Raw genomic sequence first — 14,894 nt, 5'->3', positions numbered from 1 at the left:
CAGCAGCATCCTCGGGGCCACCCCTCAACGCTGGTGACAGTCCCACTTGCCAGCCCTAGCCAGGATGTCACTGGAGCATCCTCTGTCCCCTCCAGCCAAGCAGGGGGCACTGGAGGGACTCGGTCACCAGCACCCCCATCACAGTGACTGTGTTGTTACTCACATTGCCACTGTTGTAGACTATGCTTCCAGGTGGCCCAGGCGGCCCAGGGGGCCCTGGAGGACCCTGTTGGGGGAGAGAAGATGTACCATGGTCTGCAAAGTGGAGTCCCCACCACAGGAAGGCCATGCCCTGACCCAGAGGAGCAACCAGCCCCTGAGTGAGGGAGACATGTGCCCTTTGCCTAAGGGATTTGGGTTCTCAGGGAGACCCTCAATGTGTGCCCCCCACTCTTCAGGGCCACAGCAGTGCTCACCTGCAAGCCCCGCATATCTGCGGGGTCACCCTTCTCACCCTTCAGCCCGTTCATGCCAGGACGTCCCTGTGGGTAAACAGCACAGATGAGCCTCGTCCCCATACCCCTACCAACTCCTGGTGTCACCTCTGATGCTCGAGTCACCTCTGACACCCTGGCATCACCTCCAATACCCTTGCATCACCCCATCCCTCAGGGACACGTTAGGATTTGGGTTTCAGCAGGTTCAAGATGTGCAAACAAGGTAGGGGGATGCAGTGGAGGTGATGGCCGAGGAGACAAACAAACCGGGAGCAGGTCTTACGGGTCTGCCTGGAAAGCCGATCTCTCCCTTCATCCCTGCTTGTCCCTGAGGACCCTGGAAGGGAGAGAAGACGAGGATGAGGGTGCTCAGTATGAAGGCACTCCCTGTCCTCCTCTGCCCTGGATCATTCCTGTGCCCCACCATGGGATACAAGGAGGATGGTGATGGTGACTTACCGATGGTCCCATTGGCCCCCGCAGTCCTGGCTCCCCCTGTGGACAACGGAGGGGGAAAGGGCATCACCACTGGGACCACCTGGCACATGGGGACGTGCTCCCCATTCTCACCATGCACCCACCTTTTCTCCTTTCACCTTTGCAGTGACCACAGTCCCATCAGGGCTGATGATGACACCAGGCTCTCCCTTCTCCCCCTGCAAGAGAGGAGGAGGTGCGAGGAGACATGGAAGGACCAGGCTCTCTCTCATGGCAAGGCTGGCATCACCACTGGGACCCAGAGGCCAGGCAGGATGGGGGACCAGGAGTGTGACCACCCCATGGGGCGGAAGTGGCCCAGAGCAGTTACCTTCAGCCCCGGGGAGCCCTGGGGACCAGTTGACCCCTGGTCTCCTTTTGGTCCCACTGGACCCTGCAGGGAGGACACAGAGCCTACGTCATTCCCAACCCACCAAAGACAGACCCCAAAATCCTCTCCATAACCATGACCCTGCGGCAAAGCGTAGCAGGACCAGTGACTGGAGCTGTCCCCAGGGCTATCGCTGTGGTCCCCAGACCTGTCACCAACTCACCGGGAAGCCAGCGTGGCCTGGTCTGCCCTGTGGAAAGAAGCAGAGATATTTCTAAGAGCAAATGCCCTTTCCAAAAAGTGGAGTGCCCTCCTGGCACTGCCTAGGGATGGGCACAGGTGGCAGGAGGGCACCTACCGCTGGACCAGGAAAAGCCACCAAAGATTTCTGCCAAAAGAGACAAAATGAGGTATTTTCACCTTGATCTTTGCTCTGAAGGTCAGGGTTACTGAAGAGGTCTCCCTTGGTCCCTCAACATGATCAGTGCTGGAAGACCCCTTCCTCCCCCCTGGTTTTAGCTTCCCCCAGCTATGCTGAAGCCTGGTGCCATCACTTACATCTTCACTTGAGACAGCAATGATCTGTCCAGGGGGACCAGGTGGACCAGGGGGACCAGGCAGTCCCACACCGTCTTGGCCTTGCTCTCCCTGAAAGACACAAGTCATCAAGCCCCATGGCCAACACCGGCTGGTCCCTGTCCCCAGCCTGGTGGCACCTACCTTCTCGCCGGGGCTGCCTTTGTCACCTTTGGGTCCCTGGAAGGAGGAGTGGGGAGGGGTGAGGCTCCTGCTTGGCACCACACAGAGACAGACCCTGGCTCACAAGCAGAGAACCCCTCCCACCTCAGGCTCAGCAAAATCCTTCAAGGCCACCCCACCTCTGCCTCGAAGGTCCAGGCAACAAGCCAGGCTGTGATGATTTTGGGTGGAGGTGGTGGCAAGCAGGGTGGCAATGAGATGGAGACAGGGTGCTAAGGAGTGTGGGCACCCCTGGCACATGATGAGCGGGGTCCCAAAGCAGGGAGGGGGAATTTTGGCTGCTGAGAATGGAGCAGCTGTGATCAAGGGTGTCCTGCCTGAAGTGAGGAGACTTCTGGCGGTGGGGCTGATGCTCCTACCTGCGGTCCAGGGAAGCCCTCCAGGCCAGGGCGTCCATCCATGCCAGGCACACCAGCATCTCCCTACAAAGAGGAGTGGGAAAGGGCAGGATGCAGTACAGAGCATCCTCCCAGAATGGGGAGCACAGAGGTCCTGTCCAGTGCCCTGCAAACCCAGGGTGCTGGCACACAACCCATCCCAATCTTCTGCTTTTCCTACCTTTGGTCCCGGCAAGCCTGGCTGTCCAGGGCTGCCAACCTCACCCTGCAAGGAAAGAGGTGTCAGAGCAGGAGCATCCCCTATAGGCTACTTGTAGGCATCCTGCAAGGATGGAACTGGGGTGAGGAGGATGTTGGAATGGTTCCTTACCTTCACTCCTGGCAGTCCTGGCATCCCCTGCAAGCAACAAGAAAGACCCATGAGCATTGTATGATGGCAGGGGACATGATGGCAGGGAAGCCCAGGCTGGAGAGGAGGGAAGGGGCAAGAACAGAGATACCTGTGGTCCTTCAGGTCCAGGTGGTCCAGGGGTGAATGACAGCCCTGAGCCTTCCATGTCACCCTAAATGGGGGAGAAGGGGTTGAGCCACACCTGCCCCCACTCCAGCTCATCCCACCCCCCCATCACTGCAGTGACCACGTACAAATCCAGCCTCGTAGCCTGGGCCTGGCGGGCCCGGGGGCCCGGGGGGCCCTGGCTGCCCTCGGGGTCCGATGGGCCCGGGAAGGCCAGCTAAGCCCATTTCTCCTGGAGGTCCTGCTGGTCCTATTTCTCCTTTGTTGCCCTGCAAAGGAGAAAAGGGGAAAGATGAAAGGTGACAACGGTCCCTGCCTGAAGCCTGCAAGCAGGAGTAGTGCATCCCCTCCTGAATCCCCTTTGGGATAGGACATGGATGCTCTGCCTGATGCTCCTCTGTCTTGCGGCTTTACAGGAAGGAGCATTGCCCAGCTCGGGCATCCTTCATTCCACCAGCTCCCCCTGTAATGTCCACAGTGGCCACCAGAGGCTCATCCAAAATCATAAATTGGAGTATTTTTGCACATGTGGCTGGCTCTGATGCAGCGGCAGAGCTCAGTGCCGAGGAGGGATGCTCACAGGCATCCTTGGGCTTTGTAATGGGTCTCAGAGCACCAGCTTGGTCCTTACACCTGCTGCCACCCCATCTGCCCCCGGGTGCTGGCAGAAGATTAGAATTAAGGTTAAGAAAACTTAATCTTTGAGGTTCTTGCCCCCAACTCAGGCTGCAGTGTCATCCCGAAGAGCAGTGTGGCTCCCAGCAAGCCTTTACATCTACTCTTGGGGACATGGATCAGAAAGGGGCTGGAGCAGGCAGGCAGGAGAGAATGATACACAGAAGATGGGGTGTTTTCTGGTGGAGTGTGGGCACCCAAAAACCTCTTCTGTGCCTTGAAACACCCTGTTTGGCTTCCCTGCCTGCAGCGCAGGGAGCAAAGCCAAGGGAGGGTGGCAAGAGCCTGGTGAGCATCATTTGGAAGCTCAGCAGTTCCATGAACCCTCAAACTGTGGCACTGGTCTGGGGGGAACCAGCACCCTCTGCCCCATTCCAGTGCAAGATGCCCTCCCATGCAGCATCCCTGCCTCCAGTCTGCAATGGATGGGGGGCTCCCCTAGAAACCCACTCCAGACACAGTACCTTGGGTCCTGGTACACCAGGGAGGCCGAGGTCACCCACGTCGCCCTGGGGAGGAGGAGAAGGAGAGAGAAAAGGGTGTGAAGAAGCTACCCAGCTCCAGGCAGGAGTAGAATGGAGCTCCTCAGACCACAAGGTGGCACCTCATGGAGATGTGCCAGGGGTGCCAGCTGCCCTGTGGGAAGGCCATGACATGCTCCTGCGGCACATGGGACAGGGGACACTCACCCGCTCTCCTTTGGGCCCTGGCTGCCCAGCCTCCCCGTCTCTTCCAGGAGGACCCTGAGGACCCTGTAAGATTCCAGGAGCTGGTTCCAGCACAGGGAAGCCCCATGGGGCGGGCAGGCACTGAGCCCCCCACTGCCAAAGGGGGGCCCTGGGATGGGTCCCCATGGCCACTCCATACACCTACCACTGGCCCCGGGGGTCCAGGCATCCCATCTCTCCCTGGTAGCCCCGGTGGTCCTGGCAGGTCTGTATGGTTCATTCCAAACCGTCCTGGCTCTCCTGGCAAACCAGGCACTCCAGGTGGCCCTGGGGGACCAGGTGGCCCTCGTGGACCCTAGAAGAGAAAAGAGGGTCATGGGTGAGGGTGTCACCCACTCCTTGCTGGCAGGACAGGCACTCACCCCCACTCACCCTCAGGGTCTCCAGGTCACCGCCAAAGCCAGAGCCCTCCATGTCGATGAAGGTCTGGGGGAGAAGCATGAGGGTGATGTCAGGACACCTGGTGGCACAGGGGGGCTGCCCAGGGGCTGGTGGCAGCCCTGCACCTCTGTGGCTTGATGGACACCCACACTTCTCAAATTGCTGTGTCCCAGGGGGCACTCACCAGCTTGTCATTCTTGGAGGAGGGTCCCGGTGGTCCTGGGGGGCCAGGTGGTCCAGGGGGGCCCCTTGGTCCCATACCTGGGTCACCCTGTCACAGAGGAGAAAGCATGGTTTGTGGGAGCAGCCAAGCTGACAGTGAGAGGAAGTGTGGGCAGTGGTGTGCTCTACCCACCAACACCAGCACCGGCACTCACCTTCTCCCCCTTCAGCCCTGGCTCTCCTGGCATCCCAGGGAACCCCTGAGGTCCCATATCACCCTGAAAAGGGGACCAGTGGGGGGTCAGTGGGTGGAAAGGCAAAGGGGTGGCTGTCCCTGCCACCACCCCCCGCCACTTACAGGTTTGCCATCCTCGCCAGGATCTCCCTAGAGTGGCAGACAGAGAAGTCAGTTTGCAGATGGGTAAGGCAGGGGGACAGGGGACACCCCAGGGGTGTGGGACACAACTCACAGGCTCGCCATCCCTTCCAGGGGCTCCCTCTTTGCCCGGGGGCCCTGGGAGTGACCTGCTCCACCACTGTGCCATCAGTGTGCCGTGAGAGGGTGCCAGGGGGGCCAGGGTCACCTGGTTCCCCTTTTTGGCCCTTAGAGCCAGGGTAGCCAAATCCAGCACTGCCCTACAAAGGGGAGAGAGACAGAGATGGGTGACATGTCCCTGGGCTGGCACCCCAAGCAGGCGTGGCTTTGTTCCAGCTCCCCCAGTGATGCTCACCTTGATGCCGAGGTCTCCTTTCTCCCCCTGAGGATCAGAAACAGAGAGGAGCTGGTGTCAAACATGGTCGTGTCACTGACACCCTCAAGCCCCCAGGGACCACACTCTCACCTACCTTTTGGCCCTTGACACTGTCTGTCCCCACGACACCACCAGTCCCTGAATCCCCTTTCAAGCCACGTTCGCCCTTCTCTCCCTTTTCGCCTTTGGGGCCGGTGCCTGCAGGAAAGGAAAAGGCACCTGGCTCTGATGGAGGATGACCACCCCACTGTGTCCCCTGGGGAAGGGGAAAGCTACTAGAATTACCTCCCGTGGAGACTCGCAGTGTCTCCTCCGCTCTGGTCCTCTCAGCTTGCTGCGGGGATCCCCCACTGCTCCTTGGCCCATTGCCCCCTGCCACGGGGGGAGAGGTGACAGGGACAGCATCCACCAGTCCTGGGACACCCTGTGCCAACAATGAGGGGACACCGTGGTGTTGTTTACCTCCCAGTGCCTTCCCATACAGGACAGATCCTAGCATCAAGCATCCTACGACTTTTATCATGGAGGGCACTCAGTCCTCCTTGCCCCTAAAGTTTTGGGGTGCAACTCTGAGTGCAACACCTGCAGGCAGCAACTCACCCCGACCTTCCCGGAGGGATGATGTCCACCTTCTGCCCCGCTGCCGAAATCACCGGAGACCTGCATTTGCCCGTGGATAGTTAAAAAAAGCACCAAACCCCGAGCCTGTCCCAGCTGGGCTGCCAGCACTCACCTCCACATCATCCTCCTCTTCCTCACACTGGCGCTCTGCCGCCCGTGGGTCCCCTTCGAGCCTCAGATCAGCAATCACCCCCTGGGAGGAAAGCACGGGCGGATGGGTGACACAGACAGATGTGTGCCACAAGCCACCCTGCTGTGATGTGACCTGCCATGCCACTTGGCTGCCACATCCCTGAGTGGGAGGAGAGGGATGGATGAGATCTGCTGTCAGCAGGATGAGCAGCTGGAGGTCATAACCTAACTGAGGGTATTTGCTTGTGAGAGGAATTTGTACACTTTTTTATTTTACATAGAAACTATTAAGTATTTCTAGTATATAATATTTATTTTATATCTATAACTCAATCTACTTATAATATATTCCTGTTAAAATGTCACAGTCAATCTGGCTGAACTGCAACTGCCCCTGATCCTCGTTTTCTTAAGCCCATTGTATTTCCTTGCCCAGAGTGCCGCACTGTGCTTTCAAGCCAGCCCAAATATTATTTTAGGTGTCTTGCCCAGAGAAGAGACACCAAGGAGGAGGTATCTCCCCTCTCTGAGCTCACTTCCCAGCACGGTCCCCTGCTCCTCCCCACTGGGATCAGAGGGATGCATAGCATTCCGTCCTGGCAGCATCCCATCCTAGCAGCATCCCAACCTGGTAGCATCCCTGTCCTACCCCAGCACCGAGGACCTGGGCTGGGCTCTGGAGCGTGCTGGGTGACCATGCTTACAGAGGGAGCTGTGGAGTTCAGACTGGTATCCACACACCCTTCCCAGCTGCGATCAGGATGCTATGGAGGTTTGCCTGGAGGCAGCATCCTTTGGAAGGGGTTTGTGGTGTTCTGTTGCACAAACAGGTGGCTTGGATGCACACAATGCTTGCAAAACCCAAATAAATGGTAAGGAAGTGCAGATTAGCCTAGGAAACACAAAACGTGGGCTGCAGGGAGTGGGACTTGCTAGCAATCCTTGTGTGGAACAGGGAGGCTGGCTGTGGCCAGGGAGTCCTTGGGAGAGGGGAAACAAGGAAAATGGCCCTGTAGAAGCATTGCTGAGTGGTTGGCCAGGTCCTGGCCACTACCTCAGCTCAGCCCACCTGGTGTCAGCTTTGGCACATACCTAATCAAGCCATGTCGGTGGTGCTGGGCACTGGGGCTAGAATCTGGGACTTGCCAGAGGCAATGGAAATAATCCAGTTCCAAACCCTGAACCTAGGCAACCCCATGAGGGATGGTTATATGGGCTCTTTGCAGCCTGTTTGGCCCAATAAAGAGGGCAGCAACACCATAGGTCTCACAATGAATGCACAGTCCTTAAGGCTGGAAAGGTCCTCATGTCAAACTGTTTACCCAGCACTGCCAGGTCTCCCACTAAACCATGTCCCCAGGTGCCACATCCACCTGCAAACAAACCCTCCTGCCAGACCCCAGCTGAGACTCCATTTATCCTCTTGGCATCTGCTGTCCCAGGGGCTTCTGCATCACCCATAGGCTTTGCCCCTCCAAGTTTCATGCCACTGACACAAAGGTGACTCAGGAAGGAGTAGAGATACCAGGACACCCATCCAGCTGCCTGCCAGCAGTTCGTCCTGCAGCTTGACCCAGGGCCAGGTTTTAATCCGCTCAATGCCCAGTTTGTTCCAGATAATGTGAGTCAGGGCTGGACAGTGATGGAAACACCACGAGGCAGTCAGATGCCAAGGAGACATCCGAGCCCTTCTCTCCACTCCCCTCTCATCCAGCCAAAGCGATAAGCCTCCTTCCCTCCATGGCCAGTTATTCCCCATGGGAAAACTGGGGGCGGGTGGTGGGATTGGGGGTTTGGCAAGCTCAGGAACATCACCTGCTAGAAAGGCAGGAGCACTCCCATATGCTCAAGGCTGTTGCTTTGCCTTCCATATGGTGCCAAACCCTCTCCAGCTGGGGAGAGGAACTCTTGCATAGCCATAACTTGGCCTTCCCAGCATGTTCAAGAGCAAAAAAATTACTCTTCAAGAGCAAAACTTTACCCTCGAGACTTCAAAGGACCAACCTGAATCCCAGCACAAACTGGTCTGTGCCCCATCAATGATTAACCCCTTCCTGGGGGAGCTTACACTGCCCAAAGCCATTCAACTGAGAATGTGGCAGCACAATCAAGATGATGTTTAAGGTCAGAAATGTTCTTTGCAAAACTCCCTGGGAAAAGCATCTCTCCCCTCAGCAGAGCCTCTGTCGCTGGGCAAATCCTGCTCAACCCAGGAGAAACCTGAACATTCCTCCCCTCAAGCACCATGGGGGACTTCCATGTCAGCTGGGCATTTTCCCCACACTTTCCATTAAGCTTATCTAGAACATGAGTGCTGCTCAAAGCATGGGCTGAGCTATCACATCCCTCCTTGCTCTCCAGTCTTCCTGGAGATACCGCCCAACATCAGCCAACAAAGATATGCTCCAGCCCAAGCATTTTTTCCAGCTAAGAGAGACATTTTCCCAGCCAAAGCAGCTCCTCCATCAAAGGGGTTTGATATATTTAGCAATGAGATCTGAAGAGGCTCTGTGTGTTTGCTGGGAAAAAGTATGGGCAACAGTGGCTGCTGTAGGGCAACCCTGTCTCCTCCTGCCAGTTCACCTTGAGTGCTTTGCTTTGGTGAGCCCCAAGACAATATAGTGGCATCTCAAGCCACCTTTCTCTCCATCTCAGATGTCCCTTTCCCCAGGGACACACATGCAGCGTGGCCACTGGTTGTCTTCTGGGGAAAGAGATTGGTTCAAAAGGCGCAGGCAGTGCCTCTTCTCTCCAGGCTTCTTGGAGATGCTCCTTGAGGTGGCCCGAGATCTTACCTGGTATTTATCTGGGTCAGCCCCTCCAGCCTGAGCAACAAAGAGTCCAGAGCCATCTTCCAGCTCCATCTCATCTGGGGAGCGCTCAAACCGGACCCGCTCATGCTCCTCGCAGTCCAGGTAGAGGATGACTTCATCCTCCTCCACACTGATGGCAAAGCGTGTCCACTGGTTGAGCAAGGTGGGCACAGTGAAGGTGGCTGCTGGGTATGAGCTCGGTGAGCCCGGCTCTGTGTAGTAGAAGATGATCTGATGCTTGCCCGCCCGCAGCTCTGAGAGCTTGACGCCCACATAGATGATGCTCTGTGAAGAGTCCGTGACAGCAAAGAGCACCCCAGCCCGTGGGGTGGTGGGCTGGATGTGGAACAGGAGGGAGAAGTCCCGGTAGAAAGGGCTTGGCAGGTGGTACCGAGCCACCTGGCCTGTGTTGGCATTAGGACCAAAGACATAGCCAGGGTTGTTGTCAGGGCCATAAATTTTGAGGATCTCCTCTGGTGGTGGGTCTCCGATCAGCTCCAGGAGGCTGACCTCAGTGCTCAGGTTCTCTGCAAGAAGAAAGGAAAGGGGATGGTCACAACCAGCTCAGCAAGGATGGTCACTCAACAAGGTGACTTGAGGGGACACCCCTGGCCAGGCCTCCCCCCAACACTGTTCTTCAGCAGCTGCCTTCACTCGCCCTTCCTAGGGACTGAGGTTTTCCTTCAGGCTGCAGGTTGGCCAAGGCACCAACCTTGAGCTGTTCTCACCACACCATTTGGATGAGACTCCCAAAATGCTACCCATTCCCTGTTGCTGGCCCTCTAACTGCAGCTGCAACATCATAGAATCATAGCATGGTTTGGATTGGAAGGAACTTTAAAGATCAACTAATTCCAACCCTCCTGCCATGGGCAGAGACACCCTCCACTAGACCAGATTCCCCAGAGTTCCCTGAGATGGGATAAAACCAAAGGGATCTTGCACAGGGTAGGGGTATGATGCTGGAGAACCAGGATGCTGAACAACCACGGAGGCCTGAGGAAGTGTGTCCCATCCATAAGCGCTCCAAGGTCACAGTGACCTCTCATGTCATCCCAGGACAGGATCCTAGGGTCACTCCAGCTGGGAATATGTATCAGAGCTATCCCCTCACAACATCCTGGGAACGTGGCTCAAGCCAGCATGCCCAGTCAGCTTCCCAGATGCTCTCAATTTGGAGGTCACCTCCTTTCTGAACTCCTATTTCTCAAAGCAATTAGGGAAGTCCTGCTGGAGACTGTCTCTCCTACCCGACACAGCTGAACATCTGGTTGGGGCGAGCCAGCCCTCTGTCCGCCAGCTCCCATTGCTTTGGCAGCAAGCACATCCTCATCGCCCACACACTGGGCGCTGGATTCCTCCTCTCCTATGTCAACTGCTCGGGGTCGGTGCCAACTCCATGGGAGTGAGCACACCACCGGGTGCTTTTTAACCTCTCCTTTCCTGGGAGTGAGGAAACTCAACCACCCTGGCTTCCTGAGGGATCTGCACTGGGAATGGATGCTCAGTGCTGATTTTGGCCCTACCCCGAGTCAGAAGCAGCAGCTGAGACATTAAATGTTCCCAACTCCATCCCTGGTTTTCACGTGAACAACGAGGGGCTATCTAAAGGTGTAACCTGGAGTATCCTGAGCTGAATTGCGGCGGATCAGCCAGGAATCTCCACCCAGCTCTGGAGCCAGGCATTGCCGTCCAGAGCTCTTAAAAAAATTACTAAAAGTAAGAAAGGAAAAAAAAGCAAGAAGGAATCAGCCCAGCCTTGCCCAGCCTGGAAGAAAAACATGTCTCTTGAGATGTCGATGAAAACCTGGATGCTTCCTCCAAAGCCTAGGGGACATAGATCATTCCCCCTGCTGCCAAGCCCCAATGCCAGCTCCAGCCCCATAACAGGGACCCAGGCAGTGGGAACATTAGAAATGCCACTGATTAAAGGTGAAGGCAAGTTTTCTCTCTGCCAGACCCCAGACCCACTGACTGTCTCTTGAGCCTGCTGCTCTGAAACTGCTGTCTCCACCCTGCTCCCTCAAGCCTCCAGTCCCTCCCAAGTTTGGCACCTCAAAACTGAGCACCTGGCTGGAAGAAAATCTCTCTCCCAGTCTTCCATCCATTCTAGCCCCCTCATCTGCCCTTCATTGGGATGGGACTTTCCCACAGGGCATCTCCAGTCTGCCCAGAGGGGAACCACTGGATCCTGGAGCCCAGCATCCTTTCACACACAGATGTGCACAGCATGCAGGGCTCCCCAAGACTCACAGCAAGCCCCAGCCTGTCACACACCCCTGACTCACCCACCCATGCTCAGGCATCCCACAAGCTTGCTCCAATTGCCAATGCCAGGATGCAGGGGTAGAGCTTATCTAGGGTTGGAGGAAGCCAAATTCACAGCAGCTTTAAGGGAAAAGGAAACCAGAGCTTCCTCCCGGGGGTCCACAAAGGTGTAAGAACCAGCTCTGCAATTTCTGCATCCATAAAAGCCATTGTGACCCCCCCGGGGCTCTGGATGATGGGGCGATGCTAAAAGAGGCTTTTGTTAGCAGTGCAATTTTCAACCATGTTTCCCTTGGAGCTGCAGCTGGATCTTTGAGTCTCCCTCCTCTCCAAACATGCCACTGGCCCCTGAGTCCAAGGTGGGAGCTGGGTGCCAGGGCTTCCCAAAGCAAATGAGGACACACCTTTTCCCCATGTGACAGCAAGCAGAGGCTGGTTGGAAACTGGTGAGCAGAGGAGTAAGGGAAGACCCCTACAAATATCTGCTCCCCTGCAAAAAACAAGGGCCCCTTCTCATCCTCACACCTTTCAGGCCATGCTTGCTTTTTCCAAAGGGCATCCAGAGCCCAAATATCACAGCCTCTCACCCCTGTGGCAGCATCTATCACCGAGCGTGGAGAAATGGTGGAGGCTGCAGTGTTTTTGGGGCTGGCACAGGATGGCTGTGGGGATGTCTCTGGCCACAGTGATGCCCCAAGCCACTTTCCCACTCTGCCATGACCTTCCTGGCTGGCACAAGTCCAGGCTGGCCGTGTGGCCCCACACATGCCATCCCAGATGGGATGCAGGAAATACCCAGTATACATGAGCATTTCAAGTCACTCCATGGGGTGTACCACATCCCCCACTCATTCCTGATGCTGCCCATCCGAGACACTACACTGCATTCTCAAATGAGAACGTGCCTCCCTCTGAGCATCCCTGTGCATGATCCCACTGAATTCCCCCAGCAAACAGAGCCTCTTTGACACTGAGGAGACCATGTGCATGACCCTTGTCTGCTGGTCCCCCACTAAATTGCCCCTCTGATGGCAGCAGGCCTCTCGCTGCTCCTGATTGGCATCTCCTGGTTATCACCCGAGGGCACGGGTGGCTGGTGGTGGAACACAGCCTCATTCAGAGTTTAGCAGGGGAGCTCCTGCTTTCATCCCAATGTGCATTTCTTCAAGCACCACTCAGCCCCCCCCTCTGTCCTTTCACCCTCCTGCCCAAGAGGCCTGTCTGGGTCCCTGGCTGGCACACAGAAAGTTCACAGCCACCAAATGATGAAGCTGGAGGCAAAGGAACCTCTCCCACTTTTCCAGGCAGTGGGGGGATCAAACATTAGCTGTTGGGTGAATCATTAACCCCAAAGCAAAGGGCCCACACTGGGAGAGGGGAGTGTGCAGGCAGGTCACCTTGAAACCTCCTCACTGCCATGGTGCTGTGGTTAGGTGGTCATGGGGTCCTGGTCCTTCTCCTATTCCTGCAGGGAGATGTCAGCTCTCCAAGCACCCCAATCCCAGGATGGACTCCCCACAGCATCCTGACACCAGGAAACCAGCCCTGAATACCAGCATGATCTCTTAGGGAGCACCTCCTGTCTTGGCCATGAGGACACTTAGCCACTGTGTTTCACTAAGGTGATGCTCAATCTTGCAGAGAGCCAAAACCCACTGGTTCTCTCTTTGAAAAAGCAAAGGCTAGATGGAAAGAGATTTTGTAATCAGCAGCATCCCATGGGGACAAGGCAGAAGCATCCCTCAGCATTTGGGGGAGTTTGGGAAGGGGAGACATACAACACAGGGACATCACCTAGCCACGTTACCTGCAGAAGCATTAATAAAGACACAAGAATACCCTTCATCCTCCTCAGGGAGAGCATCACAAGGCACAGGCAGAGGCAGGCGCCCCCCAGCCAAGTGCATCCAACACAGGTCTCGGACGGCCTCACAGAAGCCTTGGCACGGTGGGGGGGTTACGGGGACCGAGGTGCTACACCCAGGGAGCAGCAGCAAGCAGAGGAACCACTCCAGGTAGCGATGGCACCGCGATTCAAGTAGCCCCTCCCACTCATGCAAAGCTGCCTGAATTTCCTCCTCGCTGCCGTGGCGGAGGTAATTTGGTAACCGGACATGGCTGGTGCCCAGCACACTGCAGAAGGGCAGGTGGGTCGGGATGGGCAGGCAACTGCCAGCTGTTAGCATCAGTCCGGGAAAGAAGGATGCGAGCCCCGTGCTGCTACTACCGTAGAGTCGCACAGTGGCGGTTAGTAAATCAAACTCAAGAGGACTGGAGTTATCAGAAAGAGGAGGATCCACACTGTTATCCACCCTCTGGTTAGGCAAACGGAGGCTCTGGTGCCCATTCATGCCAGCCAGAGTCAGCCCCCCACGGCCAGTGCTGTGCCATAGATTCAGTGATGTTCCATGGTGGTGATGGGGAGGTTGTGCCGTGGGGTCCTGGAATGACACTGCCTGCTCACGGGTACTGTCACCTGGTGAGAAAGGAAAAGGAGCACTACCTGGCCGGGGCCCTGCTGGTCTCTGCAAGGACATCCACGTCTCTTTTGCTGTGGGGGTCCCTGTCCCCAGGACCTCTGGATTCTCCATGGCCCCTGTTCTCAGGAGCTGTGGGTCCCCAGTGGTCACCATGCCCAGAAGCTCTGGGCCCTCAGTGGTCATGGTCCTCAGGAGCTGTGGGTCTTCAGTGTTCCCCAGGAGCTGCGGATCCTCAGTGGTCACCATCCTCGGGAGCTGTGGATCCTCAGTGGTCACCATCCCCAGGAGCTGCAGATCCTTGGTGTTCCCTGTTCCCTGGAGCTGCAGGACTTCAGTGGTCTCTGTCCCCAGGAGCTGTGGGTTCTCAGTGGTGTGTGTCCTCAAGAGCTGCAGGTCCTCAGTGGTTCCTGTCCCCAGGAGCTGCAGATCCTTGGTGTTCCCTGTCCCCTGGAGCTGTGGGTCCTCAGTCGTCTGTGTCCTCAGGAGCTGTGGGTCCTCAGAGTACCCCAACTCCTGGAGCTGCAGGTCCTTGCTGGTCCCTGTCCCCAGGAGCCGTGGGTCCTTGGTGCTCCCTTTCACCTGTGGGTCATTGGTGGTGCCCAACTCCAGCAGCTTTGGGTCCTCAGTGGTCCCCATCCCCAGGAGCTGTGGGTCCTCAGTGTTCCCTGACTGGAGGAGCCACAGGTTCTCAGTGGTCCCTGTCCCCAGGTGTGGCAGGTCCTTCTTATTCCTCATCCCCAGAAGCTCTGGGTCCTTGGTGCCCCCTTTCACCAGGAGCTGTGGGTCCTCAGCGGTGCTCAACTCCAGCAGCTGTGGGTCATCAGTGGTCCCCATCCTCAGGAGCTGCAGGTCCTCAGGGGTCCCGGTCCCTAGGAGCTGCAGGTCCTCAGCGTTCCCCGACCCCCGGAACTGCAGCTCCTCAGTAGTCACTGACCCCAGGAGCTGTGGGTCCTCAGCGGAGCTGCTGGCTGCATCCTGTCCAGGGGCAGGTGACTTGCTATGGCGAGGAGCGATGCTCGGCTG

At 56.8% G+C, this 14,894-nt stretch overlaps 1 protein-coding gene across 1 annotated transcript in view; it reads right to left on the bottom strand.

Annotated features, from left to right (window-relative positions):
• LOC103803043 (collagen alpha-1(XVIII) chain-like) overlaps positions 1 to 13,742 on the bottom strand; it is a 17,017-nt gene extending 3,275 nt beyond the window's left edge. Inside the window, 32 exon segments of the mRNA XM_009075577.1 lie at positions 164 to 226; positions 417 to 482; positions 721 to 774; positions 897 to 932; positions 1,019 to 1,093; positions 1,246 to 1,308; positions 1,469 to 1,495; positions 1,604 to 1,633; positions 1,804 to 1,893; positions 1,966 to 2,001; positions 2,364 to 2,426; positions 2,563 to 2,607; positions 2,713 to 2,739; positions 2,843 to 2,905; positions 2,988 to 3,128; positions 3,999 to 4,043; positions 4,224 to 4,286; positions 4,408 to 4,557; positions 4,635 to 4,688; positions 4,828 to 4,914; positions 5,021 to 5,083; positions 5,164 to 5,190; positions 5,276 to 5,324; positions 5,326 to 5,441; positions 5,537 to 5,563; positions 5,652 to 5,755; positions 5,843 to 5,981; positions 6,158 to 6,217; positions 6,291 to 6,371; positions 9,106 to 9,650; positions 12,479 to 12,502; positions 13,199 to 13,742. Coding sequence (XP_009073825.1) covers positions 164 to 226; positions 417 to 482; positions 721 to 774; positions 897 to 932; positions 1,019 to 1,093; positions 1,246 to 1,308; positions 1,469 to 1,495; positions 1,604 to 1,633; positions 1,804 to 1,893; positions 1,966 to 2,001; positions 2,364 to 2,426; positions 2,563 to 2,607; positions 2,713 to 2,739; positions 2,843 to 2,905; positions 2,988 to 3,128; positions 3,999 to 4,043; positions 4,224 to 4,286; positions 4,408 to 4,557; positions 4,635 to 4,688; positions 4,828 to 4,914; positions 5,021 to 5,083; positions 5,164 to 5,190; positions 5,276 to 5,324; positions 5,326 to 5,441; positions 5,537 to 5,563; positions 5,652 to 5,755; positions 5,843 to 5,981; positions 6,158 to 6,217; positions 6,291 to 6,371; positions 9,106 to 9,650; positions 12,479 to 12,502; positions 13,199 to 13,742 — 3,057 coding nt within the window.
• Positions 13,743 to 14,894: the final 1,152 nt, after the last annotated feature.

This window comes from Acanthisitta chloris, unplaced genomic scaffold (assembly GCF_000695815.1).
Source record: "Acanthisitta chloris isolate BGI_N310 unplaced genomic scaffold, ASM69581v1 scaffold1325, whole genome shotgun sequence".
Lineage (NCBI taxonomy): Eukaryota > Metazoa > Chordata > Aves > Passeriformes > Acanthisittidae > Acanthisitta > Acanthisitta chloris.
The sequence above is the reverse complement of the archived record's forward strand: the minus strand, read 5'-3'. Positions and strand labels throughout refer to the sequence as shown.